This window comes from Coturnix japonica, chromosome 1 (genome assembly GCF_001577835.2).
Source record: "Coturnix japonica isolate 7356 chromosome 1, Coturnix japonica 2.1, whole genome shotgun sequence".
Lineage (NCBI taxonomy): Eukaryota > Metazoa > Chordata > Aves > Galliformes > Phasianidae > Coturnix > Coturnix japonica.
The window spans coordinates 105067051-105094905 of NC_029516.1; the positions used below are offsets into that span (position 1 = coordinate 105067051).

General features: G+C 35.5%; 1 protein-coding gene across 2 annotated transcripts in view; it reads right to left on the minus strand.

Annotated features, from left to right (window-relative positions):
* Positions 1–27855, minus strand: part of IL1RAPL1 (interleukin 1 receptor accessory protein like 1) — a 667444-nt gene that overhangs the window by 577674 nt on the left and 61915 nt on the right. The window contains exon 2 of one of the 2 annotated variants that reach the window (XM_015885202.2): positions 9309–9414. In XM_015885202.2, coding sequence (XP_015740688.1) covers positions 9309–9390 — 82 coding nt within the window. In that variant the 5' untranslated portion in view covers positions 9391–9414. Of the gene's footprint in view, positions 1–9308; positions 9415–27855 lie in introns of those variants that run through there. The other variant, XM_032440904.1, reaches the window with a different exon arrangement.

Below are 27855 nucleotides of genomic sequence, written 5' to 3' on the forward strand. Positions count from 1 at the left end.
GTGAATACATAAAAGTGCATGAACATAGAATGCTCAGCAGTAGAATTTTTTCCTGCAAGGAAATATAGTGCTTCTTATATATTTGAGAGTACTATCTATAGTTAAAAATTATGTTACAGGAGAACAGTAAATCATGCAAATATAGACACTCAGTATTCCACGCAGCTTAACATGAACTGTTTATTGGCTTAAGTTTAAACAGAATATGAACATTTGTAATTTTAAAGAATTAATCTGACTGTAAAAATAAATGAACCTGAACAGGTAACCAAGCAATCTTAACTAACACTGCTTCCAGGTAAGTCAAATTTTAAAACATGACAAGAACTGCAGGTATACCCTTGCAGTGTCACAACTCTACATTAGAGCAACTCAGAAGTATCATCCTTAACATGTGATTTCCACCAGAAGACAGATAAGGCAAATCACTACAAAAGATGAACCAGATTGAATTAGAAAAATGGGGGCCATGGACTGCACTGTAGGACACGTAGATATAGTATCTAAATGGCTCACATCAACTCCCTTAAAAAGAAAGTGCTTAACAGGATGTAGTGCTGAGCAAGCTGCTCTAGCTGACATTGCCTGCATCAGCAGGGTTGGACTAGATGATCTTAAGTCCTTTTCAACTTAAATGACTCTATAATTAAAATGGGAATTATCAGTTGGAATTATTTCAAATAGAATTGCAATTGATTTAAAAGTCTGGAAAAATCCCTCCTTTCTGCCAAGGATGAAAAAGTCATTTGTGGAAGTGAGGTACTCCATATGAATTTGCAGAGTGCTTCTATACAATTGGCTGCTTTGCATCCATACACTTGACAGTTTCCTGAAATGAGTTAAGTGTTTAGTGCAAGACATTCAATCTACAGGAGCATTCAACTTTCAAATAACATGACTATGTTGTAATTTACCATCACAGTGGGGAAAAAAGGAAAAAAAAAAAAAAAAGAAGAAGAAGGAAAAAAAAAACAACAACACAAACCCAATAGAAACACAAAAACTCTTTTGAAAAACAGATTTTTATTTTTATTGTTTTTATCTTACGGTAACGTCAGATGTTGCATATTGCACATCTGACCATAATAGGAAAAACTACTTTGAGCAAGAATGGCCAAAGAATTCAGTCCAGGAGCCTAAAGGAGAGCCTCCTCTTTTCATGCTTAGCTATTTTTGACAAGTCTTTGTGCATGCCACATGGATAGTGCTTTCTCCCTCAGTCTTTCAGAAGGAACAAAGCAGTAAGCATTTTAATCTAGGATATTTCATCAATTTTAATTTGCTTTATGTGTTCCAACAAAACATATTCTAATGGGCAAAGCTTATTATCACGACTCTTATTTCTTTATTTTAATATTTCACAGCTGACTACACTTAAATAAAAAAGATTAATCTATCACACGGTCATTACTTGTCCTTCAGGGTTTTCAGTCTCCTTACTCTCCACAGTCATTATTCTACATAAAAGTGACAGCGTAATATTCAAATAAATAAATTTTCTGATCAAAGGTCACTTGTTCCTTTACATCTTCTAGGCCACTAGCCAACAGATGCCAATCAGCAAAACTGCTGTTAACAATTCCCTACAGTCAACAGGGACTGTGGAAGCAGAGTCATTCTAAATAGCCACTAAAACTCAAGTGAACAAACTACATAAGAATATCTATGCTGTCCTCTTGGCTTTAGATTTTGTCTTTTTACTATTATTATTCATTTATAAATATGTACAGTGTACTATAAAACACTGACCTACAGTTTTGATTCTACACAATCTTTTCACATACCATGATACTATTCACCATCTCTTCGGACTCTGGATAGTACTGGTATGGATCCCAGCAACAATAAAAGGTCATATAACTATTTTAAAATGTCAGCCATCCTGTTCATAAATCCTCATAGAACAAGTAACAGTCACCATCTCCAAAATATGAAATGCATCACAAAGGGTCTGTGTCGGTGATGCAGTCATTTCTAATCACCTAGATCCTCTAGAGGCTCAGAAGTATATTGGCTACTTTCCTAATAATACAGCTCCTAACTCCCACTTAGTCAACAAACTGCATCACTGCTTCACATCTTGACATACTGCAGTGTCCTTTCCATAGACCATGTGGATGAAGTCTAGTAGAGCCAGACTGCACATACCATAGCACACATCTGTTGAAGATCACTAACAAAACCACTGGTTTTCCCAACAAGATTATTCCTCAGAGTTGTGAAATAAAATCTATTTGTTGAAAATCAGTTCTTACCAATTGTGACATATGCAGCATTCTGTAGCAAAAGAAGCCCTCAGTATTGAAAAGAAACATTCCTTTAAAGAAAATGCACACCTTCCATGTACAACTAGCATAAACACAGAAATAAGTTTAGAACTGTACACTAATATTACTATATACATTAATTGTTAACTTCTTTCTCCAATGATTTACATACAAAGGAAAAAAAACCTGACTTTTTCCTTGGCAAGGATCATATAAAACCTGGAGTAAACCACATTGCTAGTTTTGGCTGTAGAATGGGGAGGTGGATACTTCTGCCGTCTACATAAGGTGCACCCTTGATCTTTCTCTCCCTTTTGCCTCAAAAAGAAAAGTGGTTCACTGTTTTCCCCATTCAGTTTCACATACAGAATTGAGTATTATGATGCCAATTCAAAGCAAGTACTTTGAAACAGTCTTCATATAAAATACTGTTAATTTCTTAAGAAGGTAATGGTATAAGTAAGATTGTCCTCCTGAATCCCCTAAATCCAATAAGGTATGTTCATCTTTGCTTAGGACTTAACCATGCCATCTTTCTGTTTCTTGTCACTAAACAGAGAAAAAGGATTTTCACAGCAGTGATAGTAGTTTTAATTGTTCAACTGCAGAAGACTCCTCACTCATAGAAGTTAATCTTACATGTCAGATAGACATGGACAGGCTTAGCTTCTGTGTTACCACCCAAAAGGCCAAAAGACCCATCAATTAATAATGGAAAACTAACATACTGTAACAGTGTAAACAACAGCTAGAGGCCATTAATATTAATTGACACAAACTCCTGTGCTCCACAAGAAACTTGTCTCTTAATCATTGTAAATGCTTTGCTCCAACCTCAGTGTACTGGGAGTACCACGCATGAGTCTATAAATTGTGCAGAAAAAAAAACCTAAAAAACAACAAGAAATAAAAAATATATTAACATCTCCTCATTTAATTTTTGAACCATCTGATTACTATTCAGTGAATATCAGATTCAGTATGAACTAATTTCCTTTTGACTAGATTCCAAAAGAAAATGCTGAGGCAAACAAACTACAGCCGAATGAAAAACAGAAAGACACCACTGATAGAAAGATGCTCAGAAGAATAGAATGGCAGTTATATATTAATATGCAGTTGGGTTACCAGGTCTCAAAAAAACAAACAACAACAACAACAACAAAAGATACACAGATACTCAAATAATGGGTACCAGATTCCTGTTCTGTAATTTGTGTAGAATTTCTCAAAAAACTAAAATCCAGATAACCTGGATTATAGATTTTTTTTAATTGTTATTACCTGCTTTATAATAGAATGGAGATAGTTCAAGTTCTAGGTACAAGCAATTAAACCAAACGTAACACGTATTTTTCCTTTGAAAGTGTTCTCAAGGCTGTCTGGAATATCATAGTTAAATTCATTGCATATAGCTAAGGTGATTTGTACTATGCATTTATATATTATTTATTATCAGTTGTAGAACACTCATTATGGTATTTGTCACAAGGTAAAAAAAACCTTGGCTTTCTTGATGCTAAGGCCAACATTGCTAAGATCATTTGTTCTGTTTCCAGCTAAAGGAAATGTTTTAGAAAAAGAAAACAAGAATCTCATTTGTACTGACATATTCACTATATAACTAGTATTATAAATAGACTTATGTAAGAAATCATTCCTAAAAATTCAAAGGGCCATAATTTAGTAAAATGCCTATTAATGGTTGTTAAAGTGTACAAAATCAGTCAAGCAAAATAATTACTTGATTTTTTGATATATATTTCCATTCTGTTCCCTAGTCCTACAAAAAAAAAAAAAAAAAAAGCACCTTGAACACCTTGAATTTAAATTATCTACTTTAAATAGCTCCTACAAGGCAAACTAAAATTAAGAAAACTCAACAAAGGTTGCAAAGTCGAAATTTGACTTCTTGTTTTCATGAAGTTCATAATACTCCATATGAGTATGGCTACAACCACCCATGTTCATTACTCATAGCTCAGACAAAAAAGTACTATGCATTAAAAAGAGAAAAAACTATTTTTCCTACATGAATAATACATCTGAAGACTTCAAACTCATAATAATGATATGGACCCTGTACATCTCCTGATAAACCATCATGGGAGAGACTGCCCTCTCAGTTAAATTTGATCTCCATCATAGAATAAATATGACAAGATTTCCCTTCACATAACTGAGCACAGAATACGGCTCCTTCATTAACTCCACATGACACAATCAGCAGAAAAACAGTGGAAAACAGAAAACAGTAAGAACTCTCTACTTTTTTTGATACAAGATGACATTAAATTGCTATTAGTGTCTAAAATGTCAATATCCTAATTGCCTAATTATACAGTGAGGTTAAAATGTGTAAAATATATTTCTTTGTTTGTTTTTTTTTAAATAAACTTTTTCCCCCTCTTTCCTCCCACCCCTTTTGAAAATTATTTAATGCTAAAAACAAATCCTCTGTCTGTTCAGCAACCTTGGTAAAAATAAATAAATAAATAAAAATCACAAGATGGAATGGTATATTCTAGTATTTTATTTAACTTACAGAGAAGAAATCTGCATGGATCAGTAAGAAGCTATCTCGCTCCAATTTATCAAAGGGAGAAGTTCTTTGATATATGTACACTCAACATGAGATTAAGAAACAACGATTCAAATGTTGGTTCAACCAGTTTATTACAAATCTTAATCAATCAGGGAGATGGGGAAGGGGAGGCTGGTGATTATTCCAAATTAGGTTGATGGGGAAGGGAAAGTGGGCGATAGAAAAGACTGAAACAAGAATTGCGTAAAGTGAGGATAGTCACCACCAGGATCCAGCAGCGTCCTGCTGCAAGCTGTTCCGATGGTCTGAGGCAAAAACACAGTGGGGGAAAGCAGCAGTGTGGCTGGCCTTGGGCAGCAAGCAGGTAAAGCAACAGAATAAGTCTGGGAGGAAGCGGCAGGCCTCAGGTAGTAGACCCAGAAGAAGTCATCAGCAGGCAGGCATCACATCGTGAAGCATGTGATGTCAGACACATCATCTTCTTCAGCATGCATCACGTCACGAGGAATCAGATGTCAGAGACCTGTCCTCATGATTGTAAGTCCCTTTTTTTTTTTAATCCCTCTTCTACCAACTGCTGCCTGGCCATTAAGCTGTGTTTATCTCACTCTTGTTGGCCTTGACCTGCAAATCTTCAGACATAAGATTTTGCCATCTTTGAGCTAGACCTGCCTGGACTGTCCATCTGTGTCCTCAGCAAGCTTGAGACAATGATGGAAAAGAATAATATCTTACAGAAGCTCCCTTTCCTAGCCTGTTTGGTGAATATTAGGTAGTTAATATGCAAAAAAAATTTTATTTGCAACTAGTTAGCAGTCATATATCACTTGGTCTGAGAAGAACAGCCTTTAAGAAACATTTTTTTACTCAGGAAGTAAAAGGAATGGATAAAATAATCCACTTAGTTCAAGCTAATATAGGATAATTCGAAGAAAAATTGCAGAAGGAAAACCTTTAGAAATGTAAGCAAGATACATCAAAAAGCCGTTAAGTAGTGCTTCTAAGTCAGTGTTTGGAATGGCAAAGCTAAAGATGAGGGATCTTTTCCTCCTTGCCTGACAAGGCATTAAAACTTAGAGTTGTGTATTCAAATAAAACTGACAGGAAAAGTTTAGATGTGTTTCAGCCTTACTTACTCGCACACTTGGATATATAGGAATATGTTTATTCCATTGTTTGTACATATTAATAAAACTATTACAAAAAGACATTTTTACGTAATAAAAAACAGTTACTAAGTACTCAAAATGTAAAATAAATCCATTTTATGTTAGAGTCATTCAAAATCGTTCACTGCCTTATAGAAACGTATTTTAATAATCAGAAAATATCTGATGGATGTTTTGTCAGATAGAAACAGAATCAAATATAAAATTTGAAGTGTTACATGAGTATGTCACACAACTACGAGCCAGCTAACTTAAATACGTTTTAATGAACATCTAATAAATATATCAATAATACCTTTCCCTACGCGCACGTACTATATTTAACTGATGAATACCACACAGTGGTAGAACAGGTCTGTAATTGCTCTACTGTTTATGAAAGATCCAGTTTGACTCTAAATAATATCATTCAAATGTTTAGCATAACGACAACTCTTATGACCAAATGTTTGGACCAGTGCAGCATAATCTAAACCTTCTCTTACACCACTGTTGCTTTTTCAGTCAACAAGAATCACAGACAAGAATAAAATTATGGGATGTAACTTAAATGCTGAATGCTAGTAGATAGTCAGAATTGTTATCCATTAAATAATAAACAGAATTTGAACCTGCAAATACTTTCACATTTTTGGCATGATATGAATCCTCACCAATTTTCTGAAGGTAGGTTTTCATATTTTTGACAGATCAGAACAGTGACTAGAAATGCATACATACCAGATAAGGAAACTCAGACTTATATTTACTAATCACTATCTTTTTAGTATAGCTGATAAGAACCTTACAGAAAATGACCCTAGAAGAAGAAATACAACCAGAAGTAAAGAGAAGGCATATTTTAAAGAATAGATCTCATTTAAACACAAGAGAGAGAGGTCAAATATATGAGAAACATTAAATTTGTTTCAGATTTGATATTTAGAAATAAGCTCAACAAAAATAAGAAAGAACCAGCCACAGTAAAGACAATCATTGAGAATATCAGTGCAACAACTTCTTCACTCTTAATACACTGTTTTGATACCTAACAGCAAAAGTAATATATCTGTAAAAAAATAGCTGTTATTTCTCCATATTTACGTCACTATGAAAATATACTATCATAGGAGAGGGTAGAAGTGGGTGGCATGACACCATTAAAAGCAAATACTCAGTTACTATGAAAAAAAAAAATAAAAATCATTATTCTAAAAATGTATGTAAAAGATATTGTTTTAAAGCCTCTACTTCTTCAATTAAAAATAACATTTACATCATGCTTCAATTTTGGTTTAGTCTTGATTCATTATACTTCCAAAATTAAGTCACAATAAATTCCAAATGAAAGGTTCACTTATGTTTTCTTGTTTTCATTCAAAAATTGTCTATATTAAAGCATTACAGTTTTCTATTTTGCTGTCACATTCAATCTTTATTAAAGAAATAGGAGAAGGACAGCTGCATTCAACTTTGAAATAAAATCACACTTGAGTCATATATAATGAGATTCCAAGAGACACAGTAAAGAATAAAAGTAAGACACAGACAAACTTTTGATCCATGGGGCAGAATGCAATGCACATATTAAATATATATAAACCTCACCATACACTGCCACTGATAGTGGCATGTTATACTATATGTTTTTTTTTTCCTTACATATAACTATAAGTAGATTACCTCCAGGAAGAAAAAAATAATTTCACAGTACGCATAAATGAATCTTGTTTCCTAAAAGCCTTCTTTTCTTTGTCTGAACATCAATTACATGGCTTTCCCAAACAGACATTTAAATGAATATTTAACCATTTTCCTTCAATTGGTTAATCTCAGAAAGATGATACAAACAAAAAGAATGAAATAAAATGCAACGAAAACTTGAGTTTTTATTCTTGTCACATTGAAGTGGCAAGTATTTTATAACTGGCTGCTTTTTTGCTTCTTTTTAAAAAGGCTATCATGGTAAAAATTACTTCAAGAGGATTGATACTGTATAAACTACATTTGGATTAAGGAACCTCACCTGAAAGCTCACAAATGCTCAACTGTGATCAAAAAGAACAACATCAAATGATTTCTGTCTAGGTAGACGTCATGTTGCAAATACATCATCTCATCACCAGCTCCTTTGTTCTGCACATAGTGAACAGAATCCGGACTTCTTGAGCTTAAATATATCATAGTCTCAAGTCTTGACTGAGAAATATTTTAAGATTAGAGTAGTACTCCTTACTTTCCTTCCCTCAGTCATTAAAACATTGAAAATAGAAGTAGTTTCATATGTTACAAGTAGAATCTATTGAAAATGCAAGATGTTATTTCAACTGTTGCCCAAGATGTACAAAGATCTCCCTAAGCATCTCTTTACTATTACAAGTATTGCTGGCAGCAAACTCCAGCTGGAAACAGATAAAAGAAAAAGAAAATAAATAAATAAATAAATCAAGGCCAGACTTCTAGAACAGTACAAAAGCCACCTAAAGCAATCAAATGACAAAAGCAAAATAACCAGTTACAACAAAATTAATTAATCCTATCAATGTGGGATCAAGACATCCATCAAGGATTTAGTTTCTTTACACCCGCAGATCAAAGAGTTTGCAGAAATATTAGCCAGCAAATTTTCCATTATCCAATAAAAAGAAATAGAAATAGAGGGGGAAGTTAGAATTTCATGATGAAAAAAAACCAAACCATAGTCTCAGTATTCCTTTTTTTTTTTTTTTTTTTTTAATTTTTAAACATATAAGCAGAAACACTATGAAAGACGATGGGCAAATATATAAATATATCACCCTCTGTTGTTTTCCCAAAAAGGCACCTGTATTTCCCTTTTTTCACGAATCTCTTTTACAACGCACCTGGTAGCCCCTTCAAAAATGTTTTTTCTTATTCATTTTTCATGGTTATTAAATGTTTTAAATTTAATGTGATTAATCCTTTTTAATTATTATAAAAACAGTCTAAGCCAAAGCTATGTGAACTGCATATCCAAGAGATTCTTCAGCATAAAGTATGTAGTCAAACAGATAAACTGCTCACATTAAAGTACAGCAGCTCAATGACAGTAGCAAGTCCTTAAGTAAGCTAAACAATACTGGGGATATAATGGGGGTGGGGGAAACAACAATATTCTCTTTTAGCAGATGAACTGTTATTTTAATTTTCCATCAAGTCCACACTATACAATATAGTCTAATACATAAGTTGCTAAATTGTTTGCTGCAGAATTAGAAATCTTTTTGATTAAGCTCCAAACAACTACAACATTATAGTGTATATTAGTTAATTTTAAGGTTTTTTTCTTTCAAAACATATTATAAGAGGAGATAAAGATTTACTTACCTGATCCTCTTTTGGTCACAACCTTCAAGCTCTGAGTTAGAGTAGCATACAAGAGAATCAAGTTTGGAATAGGAACTTTCATCTTCTCTCTTTCCACAACTGCTCCCTAGAGTACCAAAAAGGAAAAAAGAAAACATTAGCTTTATGTTGGTATTGAAACAACTTTGTTGTAATTAATTGTAATACTAGCATTGTAGAAACACTGAGTACAGTTCTTTGTGAGCAACTTAATGCACCAAAATGATTCATTATTGCTGAAAAGAATAAGTAAGCTTAAATCACCTAAAGGAAAACACGTACACAAACTGCATTTAAATCTAGAGCTGTATTCTAACTGTGTAAATACACTGAAAATTCACCATGCCCCTGCTAAAACCTTCTAACAGATCTCTTGAAACACTTTTGATTAATTCATCATATGAAAAATGGTGTTTTCACTAACCTTCAAAAAATAGTATCAAATTTTTTCCCTTAATCATGTAATTGCATTTCACCAAATTAAGAAAAATAAATAACGAAAGAAAATAACACCCTTCTGTACTGGTTATTCATTCTACAGACTGAGCACAAGATTCACAATGAAAAGACCCATTAATTACAAACAAATCTGGCTATCTTCTTAGGAACAGGGAACCATAATACCCCACCAGAAACTCCCATAAGTTCCTTCTATATGAGCTAAAAGCATATAAGCAAGATCAAACACAATTCGCTGTAGCAAATGAGAACATTATTAGGAAGGGCGAGAGACCAATCATGTTGTGGGTCAGGCTTCAGCTCTCCATATGTAAACACAGATTTCCATTTCTACTCATAGAGTCACAAAGACCTGTAAGATCACCTAGTCCAATTGCCAGCCCATTCCTGTGATCAGTCAAGACCATGTCCTCAGTGCCACATTTACACAATTCTCTTTCTATGGAACACATCCTCAGGGGCGTAAATTGTATGAGCAGCAGGTAAAAACAGGGAGCACACAATTTGTTAATTCCAAGGGTGCAGGGATGTAATCTAGCCATAGTATTGCTCCAGCCTTGTTCTGAAATGGCTGCTAGGACTAACAACCTACATTTTAATATTTTAATTTTTTAAGGGAGCTAAGCTTTCTATCTAGTCCATCTAGAAAGTATAGTATATCTATACTCATGATAACATGTATTTTATGTAAAGTCTTATATAACAAAAGAAAGGGCTGTGATCAATGTTTCTTGAAAGTTCTAACTAAGAAAGACTCTGATGAAACTGGTGCAGTTTTGATATTGACCTCTGTTGATCACAGTACTGTACAGCAACTTATTCTCAAAAGGAACCACATAGTTCAAGGATTGATTTCAAAAGAGATCATGCATCTTTTGCACTTTCATTGGCAGTCAGGTTACTGAGTACCCAAGACATTTCTGAAAGCAGTATCTTAAAATAGCTTTCTTTTAGAAGAGAACAGGTTGGAAATAAAAAATAGTGGAGGCGTAAAAGAACACATTATGGGAAGAATTACTTAAACAATGATGACTCCTGAAGAATCTATCTTCAGAAGTGTTAGATTTCAAGCTATTTGAGAAGTGCAAACCTAATGACTGTGACTTTATCAAAGATGAGTGAGAAAACAGACTGAAAACAGCAGATTTTGATATCTGATTCTTGATAATGATATTTATAAACACAGAGATACAAAGAAATAATAATATGTTTGCTCATTCACTGACTGTGAACTAAATCTAGCACTTCAGCACAGCAGGTTAAAAACTAAATTGTATCCACATTCATATCCCTTAGAGCAGTTAGAGGATAAATTGCCTATCAGCAAAGGAATTAAACATAACATATAGGATTTCTCCAAGTTAAATTTGGAGCTATATGAATATTTTTAGTAATGGTTATTTAAATAAATAATGTGACCATGGGCATAATATATGACATAGAAGCTTAGCATTTTGGAACCCAGAAATAAAGGTTAATTTTCCAGGAGACAATGAATAGATATCACAAAGCGTTATGCAAGAGTTTACTGCAGACTTGAGTCAAGCATTTCTGAAATCAAAATCCCATTTCTCACTGCACTAACTGATGCCGCAGGAAACCCTGAAGCTGCTATCTTCAACCTCAAGGGTACTAGTGAGAGTCAGCACCTTGCTCTGCATGAGCCTAATATATGCTGTCTAAAGAACAACAGGAGCTTATTATATGTTTACAAATTCAGTAAATAGCTTCTGACTGAGAAAGCGGATCCAAAAACATTTTTATTGACCACCTGTTAAAAAAAATATATAAAAACTTGCTGATAGCTCTGAAAGAAATGTGAATACATACACGTACACACGTATATGTTTGTATGTCTGCATATATGTATTTGTAAAAGAAGCACGAAGCAAAAACTATAAAGCTTGAAGTTATCAAAGAAAGCGTTTGTAATATAAGAATATCATTGAGAAACATCTCTCTTTCAACTAAATTCTTGTTTTGGTACATTTATATATCAGTCATTTATTTTGTCAAGTGTATTTAAATTAAAAAAAAAAAAAAAAAGTCTTTATAGTAATGAATTGCATTTAAAACATGGTTCCACTATACAATCCATTTACATTTATTCTCAGAGATTAAGGTCTAGCTTAAAGACACAAGCAAAATACGCTGCAGCCTACTTTACTTGTAGTAAATCCCCAGAAAGTAAAGTCTGCTGCTGTCTCTGAGATACCAAAAAGTAGTCAACAATAAAGGGTGTGAAGGAAGAAGATGGCTTTCAGCACTAGCCATTACCTCCATGAAACACTATGAGCACTAAAGCAGATCATATCCGGGTTCTCCCCTAGGGTCTTCCAACCCTTCTGTTCCCATTACCTTTCCTGCTATTCCTGCCTTCTATTTGCTGGCCTTGTCTTCATTTTAAAAAAATCAAAAATGCAAGCAAGCTAAAAATTGCTGCAGTGGAGTCTGTGCTTTATGCCTTTGGACGTCATTAAGGAAGCTGTGGAACCTAGCTCACATCATTCTCATGACTGATTCAAAGCAGGTGCTTAACATCACTTGTCTCCTGTTCCAGGTGAATGCCTCAGCAACTGACTAGTCTAGAAAATGTCACCTTGTTGAAATTGCTTGCAAAGATTAAAATAAGCAATTCAGAAGGAAATTAAAAAGAAACATCCCAAGGGGGATCTTATAATGCACAGAAAATTGTTATGCTACTGTAATGAGTATATCTGAGGCCTATATTCTGTAATGCATTACTAGGTTTTAAACTGAAAAAATAAAAGGCATAATTCTAAGAAACCAAATTCTTAACACTAACTGTAAGTGATAACTTATGAATTGGAAACAGCCCTTTTTTCAGCCATTAGTTTTTACTAGTTGTTTTCTAGTAAACAGGCAGGAAATTATTAATTAAAAAGAAAAATAAATAAATCTGATTTTAAATGGAAATAGCAGAAGTTTGCTGTTTCTGGAAGCAGTAGGCAGATATACAGATGACACGAGCATGTACAAAAGGCTTGTTTACCATTTTTTTCTGGTTAAATCTTCCAGAAAGGTAAGGCAATGTATGGTAGTTACAAACTTCATTGCTCCTTCTGAAGTTGTTTGAATACCAGTATATCTTACAAGCTCTTTGGCAACTGCCCTACTCTTCAGGTGAATAGTAGACTAACATTACATTTTAGAATCAGGGATTTTTCCTTGCCCTTTTTGATACACTTGCAAGAATGGAAGTATATTTCAGCTCTCTGCAGTATTCGCCATTTCAAAAGTGCAGAAGTGGGTTATTTGTTTGCATGAAGCACAACATGAAATCCTGTTGAATATTTCTGAATAAAGGTATTCCACACACATTTTAATTGGGCATGTTATTAATTTTAAAAATTATTTTTGGTAGAAAGTGTCATCACTTAAAACAAAAATGACATAGGAAGCCTCTAGCATCTATATTGCTGAGTATCTCAGTTTCCAGTTGAGTCAGAAATAGAAATACAGCTGTATTTCAATACTAATGTTTCTTGGGGTAATGCCAAGCATGATTTTTTTTCTGAAGTTGTCATAAATACTCACTGTGAGGAGAATGCATACCCTCACACACGTGATCCCCAAGACAGCTCAGCAGAAATTAAATTAACCACAGTAAAGCAATTTCTGATAAGGCAGTAAAATAGAAAAAAAAAGAAAAAATCTCTTTTCCTAATTTTACTTATGTTCATTTTGGGCCCTTCCCAAAAGCTAAATTATACTTAATTGATACAGGAAACCTTCTACTGGCTCAGTCTCCAACTGTAAATTTACAAGCTTGTATTTCAGTATTAGTCTATAAATGCAAGCTACTGTCCATCAGCTAATTATCCGAATATCATTCTTCTTCCTGTGCTGCCTTTCTGACTTGGAAGGATATTCCTTTATACATGTTGAAATTTGAACAGTAGGGTTCAGGTGTCATGAAAGTGATATATTAGTTAATAAAATTAGTTTGCTAATGATATGGACTCTATCCATCATGCAAGATACTGTAGTAATGATTATTTGACTAGAATTTGTTAATATCATTTTGTAATTCTCCTATGCATAAAAACATAATCTGATATTCCCAGAAGTTTCATCAAACAAAGCTGCTTTGCTTAAGCATAGATAGTAGTTAAAAAGGATTCTATAAGGAAGAAGCCTATTGTCAGAACTAGACAATGATATGGCCTACTATTTGTTTTCCATTTTTGAATAAAACGATGTCAGTGTAGCACTTGCACTTATGGTGATGGACTAGCAAACATATTTTGCACACTATCTGCATCACTTAATGTGTTCCCAATGATGTTATTAAGTGACTTTTCTGTGTCGTAGTGTCATGGTTTAATAATTTTGTAATTTTACTATCAGTATTCCACATCATAACATCATATAAAGCATGAATAATTTTACTGAATCTGCAACTTACAGAAGAAAACTACATCTCCCAGAGAACAACACGGTCAGAGATGGGTCACGGGACCTGGACACTATATTATCTCTGTCGCAGGCTAGACTGACGTCTTTCGAGTTCTGGCGTTCAGGGGAGTGTGTGGGAGCCTTCACCATTTCGCCTAGATTCACAGTAGGCCTCTTGGTTTCGGGACTCATTCTCTCTCCTATTTTGCTTGATTCATTAGCTCAATTTTCAATTATATTGTATTATATTGTGTTATCCTGTATTTTGATATAGTATTTGGTAAATAAGTGTGCTTCCTTAGATCGTTGCCGCTGTTTTCTTTTCCTAATTAACTTTTTTTCTTTTCGGCCAACGGCCCCCTGTCATGGACACAGGTGGATTTTTGTTTAAACCGTGACACGTAGTCAGTGGTCAATTTCTGGGTATTGCTTTTTCTAATAGGAAAGAAACAAATGGTAGCAGATTGCAGATAACTGAAATATCATACAACATATCTTTGTGCATCCACTACTGAATCAACAATTGAACTGATTTCCATAAATTAAAACAGTCAGCTGAAAATTGTTTGACATGTATGTTGGGGAACCAATGATGAGAATAGAAAGAACAACTTCATGAGAACAATATAAAATACAGTAGCTTTCCAGTGGTCTCACGTTGCCTTGTGGGATACCAGTCAGCAGGGCACCCTGCTGAACTCCAGCAAGTCCATGTCTCTCCTGTACTCAGGTACTTATTTTAACAAGGTACTCAAGCAACAGGTACTCAGGTACATACAGGATGCAGTACTCACAGTGAGGCCTCACCAGTGCAGAGCAGATGGGCAAGATCACCTCCCTTGACCAGCTGGCCATGCTTCTTTTGATGCAATCCAGTATATGGAAGGCTTTCTGGACTGCTGGTTTATGTCCAGCTCTCCATCCACCCGTACCCACCCCCAGGTCCTTTTCATCAGGGCTGTGCTCCATCTTTACGTATCCCAGCTCATACTGTTAGTAGGGGCTGCCACAACTCAGACACAACACCTTGCACTTGAATTTGCCGAACCTCACAAAGTCCCACTTGGCCCAGTGTTTGAGGCTGTAATCTTAGACCTAAGAATACAGTCTGTTTCCAGTTTAATTCTTACTCAACTCTGCCACATTAGAAGTTAGAAATGTGGTCTCTAGTTTACATTACATTTCTTATATTTGAGCTCATCTTCAGGGCTGTGGAAAGGTGGAAGCAGGTGTTTCATTTATACGTTCTCTTTCATAGACCAAATGCCAAATCCTTCAGTTTTCTCCAAATCACATTCTGGTAATCTGCTACCACACCTGGGCATGCCCAGCCTTACTCAGCTTCACCTTGAGCCTCCCTCATCCCTGAGCAGAGCCCCATGTCCAGAGCATGTGGGCAAAGGCACAAGCTGTGCCATGACTGCTCCTCACTCATGACTTCCAGTGGAAGAAGGCAGTCAGACCTTGCTGCAGGTTGGTACCTGCTGCTCCACAGGGTCTGGAGTCCCAGAATAACTGCATTCACTGGGGTCTGCTTGCTTCCAGCAGAACAGTTGTGGCATTTTAATGCTGCAAGTAGCCTGAGAAGAAATTCATTGCTTCCCCCCAGAAATATAAGGATCGTAATTAAGTTTGCGTGAACAATAAATAATGAAAAGTCTTAGAAGCTCACAGTATTACCAATTTCTTTATCCACTATAAAATTATGTTTCAGTAAGTGAAACTCATATAAAAGCATCTGGGTAGCAAAAGTTGAGTTTCTTTACGGGATTTCATAGGCAATCTACCTCTTTAAGACCAAATAAAATAAAATAAACCTGTAACATTCAAACAAGAACAGAAAGCACCTGGAGAGAAATATTTATAAAAAGGACAAGTCTGCCTTAGCATTCAGATAAAAGATCTTATGGATAGCTATTAAAAAAAGAAAAAACAAAATCTACAAGGATTACTGTCATTAAATTGGTTTGTAAAGGAATTAAGTATTAATGACCTTTATAATGAAAACACATAGTTTTGCAGTTCATTAAAATTGTAGGAAGAAAACTTCAAAATTGGATATGACTAATATTTGTTATACCTATATAACAATTCTTCATTACTAGTAGGACTACCCAACAGCAGAAAGACAGTAGGATACTAATGACTCTATAAAACTATACTGAGATTCAAGGTCAGAAAAGGGGTGTATCTGGCCTAATCCAATTAAAACTTTTAAGTGCTGCTGAATAGTACTGCTTATTAATAACTTTTCATAGATTTGTTGATGAGAAAAAGAGGACAGTTTCTTAAGAGACAGAGCTTCCTGTACTAATAATGTATTATGACTGTTTAGCCATGTAATAGATGATATTCAGCCTTAAAACTGCAATAGCCTGACAGATAACAATGGTTATTCCAAAGCCGCCTAACATTAATTTCAGATGATAACAATGGAAAACATAAATCATGTAAAGATTCACAGATATCTAGGTCACAGGCTGAGTATTAATTACACGGTAATTGCAGTGCATTCCATGTGCTTCTTGGAATTTTCATAGCTTATAACTGTATTCATCAAAACCTTGCTTTTACAATAATGACTAAAAATAAAACACTCTCTCTAAAAAAATCCCCACTTTCCTCTGGAAGTTAAGAGCACTGTCTTCCACCATAACAGGTAAGCCTCTACCATGTCAAAGTTGGCATTTTAAATATTTTTGGATCAGTAGGAGGCTGAATAATAGAATGGTCTCAGCTGTGGTAGATCAGATGTGGGATTCCAAGCCCTTAATTGGAAGCTTTTGATCTTAAGACAGAAGAGATGTAGCATAGAGACAACAGAGAAGAGGCTAGAATCCAGCAACTCTTCCTTTCCTGAAGAAGTGCTGTAAATATGAAGCCACAATTTGTCTTCTGTTAATTCTTTTCCCAGGCCCCTGAATGTAGCATGCACAGTCTTGTTTTACTCAGAAATGATAGAGGTCACAACAATCTAAATAACTGGATAAGGGATCTGGGAAATGTGGGTTCAAATTCTTCAAACCAAGAAGACTTAGAAAGTAAAACCCCCATTTTCTAAGCATGTGCTCTAACTTCATAACACATACACACTGTGTGCTTTCAAAGGAGTAGTTTGCACTGAGTAAGATGTTATCACATAAAATAAATGCAGCAAGTGTTTATGGGTGGCTCATTCAAAACCATTCAGTTAATTTGCATCCTGTTGTATAGGGTAGAATGATTCTCATCATATTGACTACACATAAAAGTAAAGCGTTCCATAAAACTTTATCAGCTCCTATTGTGAAAGCCCTCAGGAATCTTTAAAAGCTCAGTAGAAATGCATCTCGTTTCCACAGAATTCAAAACTGAACATAAATGAATTTGTCCATGAATCCATGCTACTTTAATGTTACTTTGACAGATGAATAACATGCAGAATACTGCTGCTAATGTTTTGGCTCTTTGAAAAATAAATGTTTGTAGGTGCATTCAGAAAATAAGTACATTGATAGTTGATGTACATCCCCACGCACACTCAGGAGGAGTGTGATTTCCCACTCTCTCATAGCAACCACCACAGCCTCAGACAATGAACTGGGAAAGCACTGTTGTCTGGGTAGAAGCAGAAGCAGCACTTGTCTGCTCATCTCTTGATTGTTCATGGCTATTGTATTCACACGTATGAGAGAGTATCTGAGACTGGTAAGGAATGTCTCAAATCAACATGAGGCAATCAACATCACTTTGTGGACAATTTTACATTTGAAAGCATTTCTCTGGAGCTATTGCCTTCAAAAAGGAGTGCTCAGGAGTGTTTACTGGCTGAAGACTTGGCCTATGAGCAAATAACTCCAGCTTGGCACCAGAAACTGGGAGATGATACCACTGTATACCATGAAGACAGGACACAAGCTGGCATCTCCTTGCTTCCTCTTATCTGCTGACTTAAATTTGCAAGGCCTGGAAGATGGGAACAAAGGAGTTCCTGCTGAGATCCCAAAGCCAGAAGCTGTCACTCCAAAAGAGCTGACTCGACCACTTTGGACTATAAATAAGAGATTGTATGATCATCGTTAGTCATCATCAACTGAACAGCACAACCTCCAATGACCCATCACTACTGAAGATCCACACCTGACAACACATGGTTTGATCTAGAAGCGGTGAACTGCACGGCTTTATAGATATGTCTCTCTCCCTTTTTCCCTGTTTTCTATTTTATCTTTATCTTCTTTTATTTTTTTTTTTTACTCTTCGTAGCAGCCGTTGCCTAAAATTGTCTTACCTGTAACACTTATTAGCTGTAGCCAATTAGCCAATTTTACCTCCAAGTAGTTGCTGTTAGTTGTTAAGAAATCTCTCAATAAATTAATGTGTATTATTCCTCTGATTCTTGGATGATTCTATCGCAGTAGTGACCCCTTGCTGACTAGGGAAGGAGCGACTCAGGAGACAGAAAAAGATTTGCCTCCCCCAGAACTCACTGAGTGGGAAGAAACAGAGGGAAAAGCAGAGGATTCATTTGCAATGTTAATTTCTTTAACATGCATTAAAATAGAAATTGTACAAAAGTTAGTTTCTTGGTTATAACACTGGGATACATAGTATCTTTTTCAGGTATTAGAAATACATACATATAGAAAAGAAAACCTTACGACCTTGAAATGTTTCCACAGTAGCTTCCACTCAGGAAAGAAAATAGGAAGAATAGAAGAATTCAGAGTGCAGATCCCTATTTGATCTACATTAAACAAAAGATTTGAGTATAACACCTTTGTACCTTGTTAAAATAAGAACTGTAGCTTGATACTTGCATCTAGTAATTGTCTGTTGTTCATTGCCCCATGTGTTCTGCTCACACAACACTAAGGTGCTGGAGCAGGTCCAAATAAGGGCAAAAAGTCTGATGAAGTGTATGGAGAATCAGCCCTAGAGGAGAGACTGAAGGAACTGGGACTGTTTAGTCTGGGGAAAAAGAGGCTGAGGGGAGACCTTATTGCACTCTGAAAGGTGCTTGCAGCGAGAGCAGGGTTGGTCTACTCTCACTGATGACAGGACGAGTGGAAATGGCCTCAAGTTGCACCAGTGGAGGTCTAGGATATCAGGAAAAACTTCTTTACATAAAAGTTTGTTAAGCACTGGAATAGGCTCCACAGGAAGGTGGTTGAGTCACCATCCCTGGATGTGTTTAAAAACTGTTTGGATGTAGTGCACAGGAACATGATTTAGCAGAGGGTTGTTAGAGTTAGGGTAGTATGTTGTGGTTAGACTACATGGTATTTAAGGTCTATTCCAACCTGAGTGATTGTATGATTCTGTGCAATACCTAATATATGCAATTGCTACTTAAAAATGGACCAAGCTAAAAAAAAGCCAAGAGAGTGCCTACTTTTGTACAATTAGGAAATAATAGAAAATTATTTTAATTTTTATATTAATTTTAATAATTTCTATAATTGTGAACATGTATTGTTCACAATTGTGTGCAAATGAAATGTCAATGGAAACTAGTAAGAGAATACTGAAGCAAACAAGGGTTTAAGTGCAGAATATTAGCACAGCTCTAATCTAACTCATTACAAATTCACCAAGAATCTTTTAGCCTTATTATATATAAGCCATTAGATACAGTTGAGGTTTCAGCTATCATCTTGGATCAATTAACTAACCTGAACTTCAATTTTTAAAACAAACTCAGTCCATATGAAATAGTTTGTTTTCAGAGCAGAGGAAATAAGAGCTTAGAGTTCTCTAATGTACTTTGTATTCTGCATCTGCTGTCAGATAATCACTGAAACTTTATTTCTAAACGGGTTATTTTCTGCGCATATAGTATATGAAGCATCTGATTAGCTCTACAGTATTTAAAACACATTAGTCTGCCATAAGGTTAATTTTATCTGTGATCTATATGTGTTTGAGCAGGAAAGATACTCCTTTTAGTTCCACATCTTTTACAAGTTTTACGTTTTATGGTATGCTTTCTCATAGAATCAAAAAGCCTTGTCAAAATGCTTTGCTGAAACACATACACACATGAGCAGAGGACAGTTCCCAAAGAGAGAAGGTATCTGTCCTTGTAACAAAATCTGTGCTGCAAATTTTTTTCTGAAGTATGTATCAGTTCAAAGCACATTCAGTGTTATGTACGTCAAATACACCCCTTTTACTGATACTGATTTTAGGATTTTAAGTACTAATTACTCTGCCCTGAGAGCCCAGGGGTAGATGAGGAAAGTATGTCTCCTACTTGCCAAGAGCTGATGGCTTAAGCTGGACATCACTGCTCTCCTGCCCACACAGCTGCATGGAAGCAAATTAATCTACTATGATTTCCCCCCCACAAGGGGTCTCAATTGCTTACATATTGTGGATAAAGCATCTAACAAATAAAGCCACTTTACGCACAAATATCTCCTGAAATTTTGCATAAAGGACCACTTTCTCCTTCTTTTTTTCTCAAGAAAACTTAATCACAGTAGTACTGAGCTCCGCTCTCTTTTAACAGCAACAGGGCCCAAGGGAATGGCATGGAGCTGCATCAGGGGTCAGGTGGGGGTTAGGGTAAGCTTCTTCACCAGAGGGTGGTGGGCATGGAACAGATCCCCACGACAGTGAGTACAGCCCCAAGGCACATGCATCTTAGGGCAGAGCCTAGCAGTCAGGGCCTATCCCACTGTTCCAGCCAGGAGCAGGAAACTGGGGGCACTCTGACAGCCCCAGAGCCCAGCATTCCTCTGGTAACAGGGATGGGACAAGGCTGGGATAAGACACTTATGCCTGGCTCAGTGGTTGGGCAGGATAGGGCTGAGGCAGCAGGGGCAGGCCCTGCAATAGTGCCCCTTATGGAAGTGAATCCCTCAGATCAGGTTTTCGCCCACCCTCAGCATCTCAGGGAGCTCTGTCATGTCTGGAACACTGTTTCTACCAAGGGAAAGGGGCCTTCAAAGTACAGCATCCCTCCAAAGCAGAACTTAAAACTGTTTTTCCAAACTAAAGAACCTTCTCCCTCCTCTCAAAAATAATAGAACCTGTGAAAGCTAGGAGAAGGGATACTAACAGAATCAGAAGAGGTACACATATGGGCTTGAGGCACAGCTGCAGAAACTGAAGAATTAAGCAAGAGATGTCTTGCTCCACCACCCCTGCCTCTGGTTTCCTTGTGTATATGTATTTTGTGCTAGTTAAGAAGTTCTAAGCACACAAAAATATGTCTTCACTACTATCCTGGTACTTCCCAAAAGACATGACTAAACTCCATCAGACGCAAAAGAGATAAATGTGGTGGTATGTGGTAGATAATAAAGAAGCATTGCAGAAAGGTCTAAAGAGAGGGTGGAAAGCAACAAAGCCAGGTAGCAACCACACACTTCATTTGAAACAGCTTTCCACTGACAGAAAGCATGGCAGAAGCCAATACAAGAAACGCCACTCACATTCATCAAGTTCAAACTTGTAACTTAACATGATGAAACTGTACAGTAGTTTGACAGCTATGTACTGAAAGAAATTTCACTTAGCTTGCCAAAGGTAGATTAAAAGATTGACTTGTTAGAGTTAAACAAGTCACATCCAACATCAAGATTACAGTGTAGGTATATCCTTATGTTTACTTCATTAGACATCTGTCTTTCAAACATATTGTTGAGGGGGCCCAAAGCTTCTGTTTTACTACTTAAATTTTTCCTAACCTGATTCTACAGTTTAGTAGTTCTACTACAGTTTTTACCCCTTCCACAGTTTGTGCTCATATATAGCATACATTTCACCAAGCTGTGTTCAAGTGCTATTGATTTTTACTGCAAACAGGAAATCTCAAAGAAAAGATCAGATGGTGCAAAATGGTAAAGATGGTATGGAAGTAGGTAGTATAGCTACAGTCAGCACTGAGGTCTGCCTAGACTGTCACTGAATATCTGGCTTAACTCACCTATAGTTTATGATGCCATTCTTGCATATCACTGCCTAACCTCGCTGGAATGTCTGAGTGCAGCTTTGAGAAAGAAAAGCAGGTAAGGTTAGCATGCAGTGTAATGCATTCGTTAATTATGGAACACTGTGACTAGGCTGTGATACCAGGCAGCAATTAACTGTCTATATGTCTACGTGATGCTACTGAATCTAGACCAAACAGTCTGGAACAGAACCATTTTTTCATTTTTGAGAGTCAGACCTTCTACATAGAAAGAGCTCACCCCAAACTTGCAGGTTTTGTGAAATGCTGTTTCTCAAATGAAACAATTGAATCTAGACCAAATGCACAAAGTAATTTTAGCATGGATTTAAAGGCATGCTTAATCAGTTAATTTTTAAGCCAACTAAATGATCTTAGTTCAAAAGATCTACAGTTTTTCCATTTTCTAACTAGGTCAGACAAAGTAATTTTCAATAGATAGTGGTTTGAAGACATTTTATAGTGTTATTGAACGAGAATCCAGTTAGAATAATTCTCAAAGTCTGATTTTTTCAATTGATTTCTTGCTTTTAAATAAAATATTTGGTTTGAGTGGTTTCAGTAAGATGTTTAGCAATTACTCCCTGCTTATCAAACAAACATATTAAGATGGCATTTTGTGAGGTATCTGAAGTTGTTATGTTGAGAAGCATTGTAAGAGTACTGCAGACTCTCTTAAAATCCCAATAAACTACAAAACCTTTACTAGAACAATTTAATGAAATAATTTCTCTGCTGTAATTATTACTCCTGAAGGGTCACAATTGAGATGTTAAATATATGTACGTTCAAGCATTCAAGCTTTTTGTTATATTAAGTTTACTTAATTGGAACACTCCATTAATCTCTTCCTTTAAACTCCCCACATGAAATGGAAGGACACTAAGCATACACACCTTGCATCCTAAGGACATCCAGTTTAATATGCCAGTTCAATAATAGCTAAAATCTGCATTGAATGCTTATTCTGGAACTTTCTCCCACTGTAAGCTTGTTACCAGTAAAAATTAGTTCTGATTTTTGTGAACAACAAACTCAGATCAACTCATTTATGTGGTTTACCATTGACACCAATTTACTACTAATTTTGTCTTCCTTCTGTGAAAATGTCAGTACTGCAGCCAAGCAATTTTTCCTTCTGACTGTTGATAGTTCAACTGATTAGCTGTACAATGTCCTCAACAAGGATAATTCTCTGTTCTTTCAGAATAAGTCTAATTGTTAGTGGGAGTTTCGTGGATAAAAGAAATTACTTCCCCTTGTACTGCAGTCTCTGTTCACTCCAGTTAGCTGAAATTTCGGACTGGAAAAGAGTAGGCTGCAGCTCTCATTTAAATTCATTAATACTGTTATGGAAACATTTAGCTGGTTTTATGTATGATGGCAGCTGCTGGTGTAGCTTAAAATAAAATGGGAAAGGACCATTCTGTTTTCAACTGAACAGTCTTTACAGGCTTGAATGTGGCAAAGACATCAAGCTATCATTTGATGACTGTTCCCTGGATGAATATCTCCCTAACAACAGATGATACTTGTATAATGTTGTCTGAAACAAAAGAGCTTCAATTTGTAATCTTGCTCTCAACACAGTTTGAGTACTAAAACAGGCAAGACGAGGCTCCAGATTACTAAATACTAATACTAAATTACTAATAAACCTAAGTTTATTACTCTAATTATATTTCACTTTAACCATGTCACCTGTTGGAAGGTTTCAGCTTAAGGACTAACACATCTCTTTAATTCCTTTCCCTTCCTCATTTATTTATTTTTTAAAAGTTGTATTGCTTCCAAGAAGATGACAACTCCTGTCTTATTTCTAAAATCTTCATGCTTAAAAGTCTCTGGACACAGTTATCTGCAGAAAAGTCAGTAGAAAATAGTCCTCTACTTTGGTGCAAGCATTGAAATAAATTGATTTAATGACCAAAAATTCTTCTGATTTTATTTAAATGATCACCTTTTGGAACTGAAATCACAGCATCACAGAACTGTAGGGGCTGGAAGGAACCTTAAGAGATCACTGAGTCCAGCCCCCTTGCAAAGCAGGCCCACTACAGCAGAGGCTTTGCAGGTGGGTGTCCAGTCAGGTCTTGAAAATGACAAATACAGCTGTTTTCCAGACTTTTTTTTACACTTTGTTTAAATTAGCACTCTAATAAGTAAACAAAGTTTCAAAAATATCAACTGCATGAACTGTTCTTCTAAAAAATATAGACATTTCCTTTACTCTTTATGATTCATGCATATGCAAAGTTTTCCCCTCAGGCACTAGCTCCTGTTTTTGCTTCTGAATAATACTCCCAATAAATATAGCTATGTCCATGTCTAGTATTCAACATTTAGGGAAAAAAAAACAACAACAACAAAAAACACACAACAAAAACAACTTTTCACTCCTATTCAAGTTTTACACCATCTTTTTTATTAGGGTATCCTCTATCCAGAACACTAAAAGCAGACTTGAGAAGAGCATGGAACTACTGGACAGCTCAAGTTAAAAATGGTAAATGAATACACAAACAATAAAAATTTGCCAGCTTCATGCTTATTCAAATGTTGAAACATAAAGTAAAGCTCAACTGACTGCATTCCAATGACAGAGACAAAGAAAGTTCAGAAGATTTAATAATTTTCAGAGCGGATGAGTACCATGCCAGAGAATACTTCTCTTATACACTATCACATGCCTTTAGAACTTTAGACAAAAAAAAAAAAAAAAAAAAAAAGGTGAAGACTTCTCTTTAAGAACCTACTCAGACATCCAGTTTTCATAAAAAAACACACTTGCTAAAAACCATCACTCATTCTGAAGCAAACAACATTATGTTATTTAGGACTCCAAATTAGAAAAGATTAGAAATAACAAAACCTTTATAAGCTGTCAGAGACTCAGTGTTCAGGTACATGACTTCAGTAAGTAAGATCTTTAGAAATTCTGCTATAATGCTGTTTCGAACAATCCCTAACATTTCAACCAAATCAAATATTTATAAAAGAGTGAAGAAAATCTAGCTATTTATTTCACAATTGCATCTCTCTGTTTAGATTCTGTAATGGACATGATTTTAGTTTTTATTGCTAGCCTAATTATATAAAAAATACTGAGTGCTACTGCAGAGAGGATGAGAGAGGGAATATATTCTCCAAAGTTTTAATTAAATATTAGCATACTTGAAGACTGTAAAAGTACTGTAAAAAATTAATGGCTACAAAACAAAACAAAAAAATATTGATTACAAAGTCTTGCTCAGATTTTAGAAATACAGTGTATGTGTGTGAACAGAAATTAAATAATAAAAGAATGTCATCTGTCACATCAATTAGGGACATAAGGGGAGGGATGTGCTGAGCCTTGCAAGGAATATCCATTATAGCACATCGTTCCCTGCAGGCTGTGCTATCATATCTCAAAGAATGCACTCTGAACTTCTTCTTTGTACCTAGCATAGCTTTGAGTACACATTCTCTTCTACAGATGGAAGATGATTTTTAGATCCATGTTAAATCACCAAACTCTGACCTCCCTTTCAGAAAGATATTCTACATTTGGAATAATAATAATAAGGCAAGTTTCTTATCCAACTTTTTATTCTGTTACTGCTTGCTCAAATGAAAATGAAAAAAAAAAAAAAAAAAAAAAGGTGAACAGTTTCACATGAAGGATCACAAAGGATTTTGTTTTAATTTCTTGTTAAATATGCTTGTAACTCTTCAGTTATTAATTTTTGTACTGATTGGGTTTTTTCGCCTTAATGTTTCTTTCTGTCTTTTAACAGTTTTCCCATACTTTAAGATTTATTAACCATTTCTTTAACTATGGGAAAGCTACATTTTGATCTGTTTTAGACAGGCAATATTTAACTAAAGGTAAAAATAATGTAGGTTTAAATAATAATATAAGTGTAAAAAAGAAACAAAATAAATGCTAAAGTCTTTTCTGATCTGATACAATGTGATAAAAAACATAACCATTAGCAGAAACTAGAGTGAACAAAGAAAATCTGAAGTCACATTTGACTGGACATAGTAGGGAAACCATGTCATTTTTCAGTGTTCCTTAACAATTACTAAGGACAGCGTGGTGAATCTGGCAAAGTGTATTTGTCAACTCACAGCAGCTACCTCTCATGGGAGTAAAGAATGACCTCCACAGCATACCTTAATCCTGGACAGTCTCTGCTAAATTGAAATATTTTTTTTTCTATTTTAACAACCCTCACATTCTGGATTTCTTTTTGTGCATAGGAATAAAGAGAATACAAAAATCACCAAGGAAAGCTTTCAGAAAATCACCAATGACCTACTTAATGAAAGAACACTATCACTTTGTCTTGAAATGATTGCTTGGCTTAGAAGCTGGAATAACTGCAGCAATTTCTGTAAGGAACTGAACCCACTGAGTAGCCAGCAATCATTAAAAGGTGTTCTAGTTTAATGGTGTTATTTATCTTCACGCTGTGATCTGTACTTGGCAGCACATTTCTGATGCTTAAAAGATACACAACTTCTCACAAAAAGGAGAAAATAATCTTCTAACATATGAATTGTCTAACATTTATACTGGCAGCTGTATACCCTTTCAAGGGCTGTTAGCAGAGAAATTTAATAACAAGAGCAAAAGAGATCAGTCAGGATTGTGACATTCCATAGACTTATTTAAAATGCTTCCCTCCCCCCCCAAAATACACACAATATTATATATAAAGAATACAAAATAGAGAGGAAATGATAGTCTTTTTAAGGTATAATTTCTATGGCAGCACTAACAATAGCTGTTCATTTCAAGCAATAAATAGGTTCCAGACAAATCTGGTTTTGTTCACTCCTTTTTCCAAAGACAACCATTATGTCCTTATCTCCTGGAGCAGAATAAAAATAGTCAAAACCACCCCCTGCATATACAAAAGTAGGTGTGAGGTAGCACAATCAGATAATGGTCTGGTAGAGAGGTTGGGATGTTGGGAGGTTGGGTGACTGACCTCCAAGTACTGTGTTCTGCTGGGTCATGAACAAGTCTTTATTTATTCCTCTGCAGAAATAAACAGAGCAAATTGCTTGAGTGCATTCCCTTTTCTTTCACACACACAGAATCTTCCTGGGGAAAAAAAAAAACAAAAAACAAAAAACACCTGCTTTCCTTAGTGTCTATTGTTTCAGGGAAGGGAGAAAAAAAAAAAAAAAAGTTGAACTAGTCAGACCTCCTTCTTTCACCTTTAAAGACATGAAACTTTTTGATGGAGGTTGGTTTATTTAAAGGCCAATACAGTTTGAGGTTCTTCAATAATTTAGACTGTTATAAACCTGAAGAAATAAACTGTAAACATGTTTCCGTTACATGCTGTAAATGAAAAGCTGCTTCCCAGCTTCTATACTAGCAGTTCTCTTCCGGATTTTCTGGCTACATTACTTGGAAGCTGCTTTTGTAAAATGGAATTGTTCCAATTAAACAGAAGCAGACAAAAGGGTAAGATCTTGTCAAAAAGTAATATGCTCATTATATGTAGGCTTGGAAACTGTTAGTATTTTTTCTCTGGTACACAAGCAAGAAGCTCTGCATCAGGAAATACGGAACCAAGTATTTAAGCTTCTACTACAATCCTATTTCCAGATTCCCATGCTTATACACTACATTATATGTTTACATATTATTTAACATTCTGTATGTAATGGGAGTATATATCCAGCCAGCAAAGCATAGTATTGTATCCC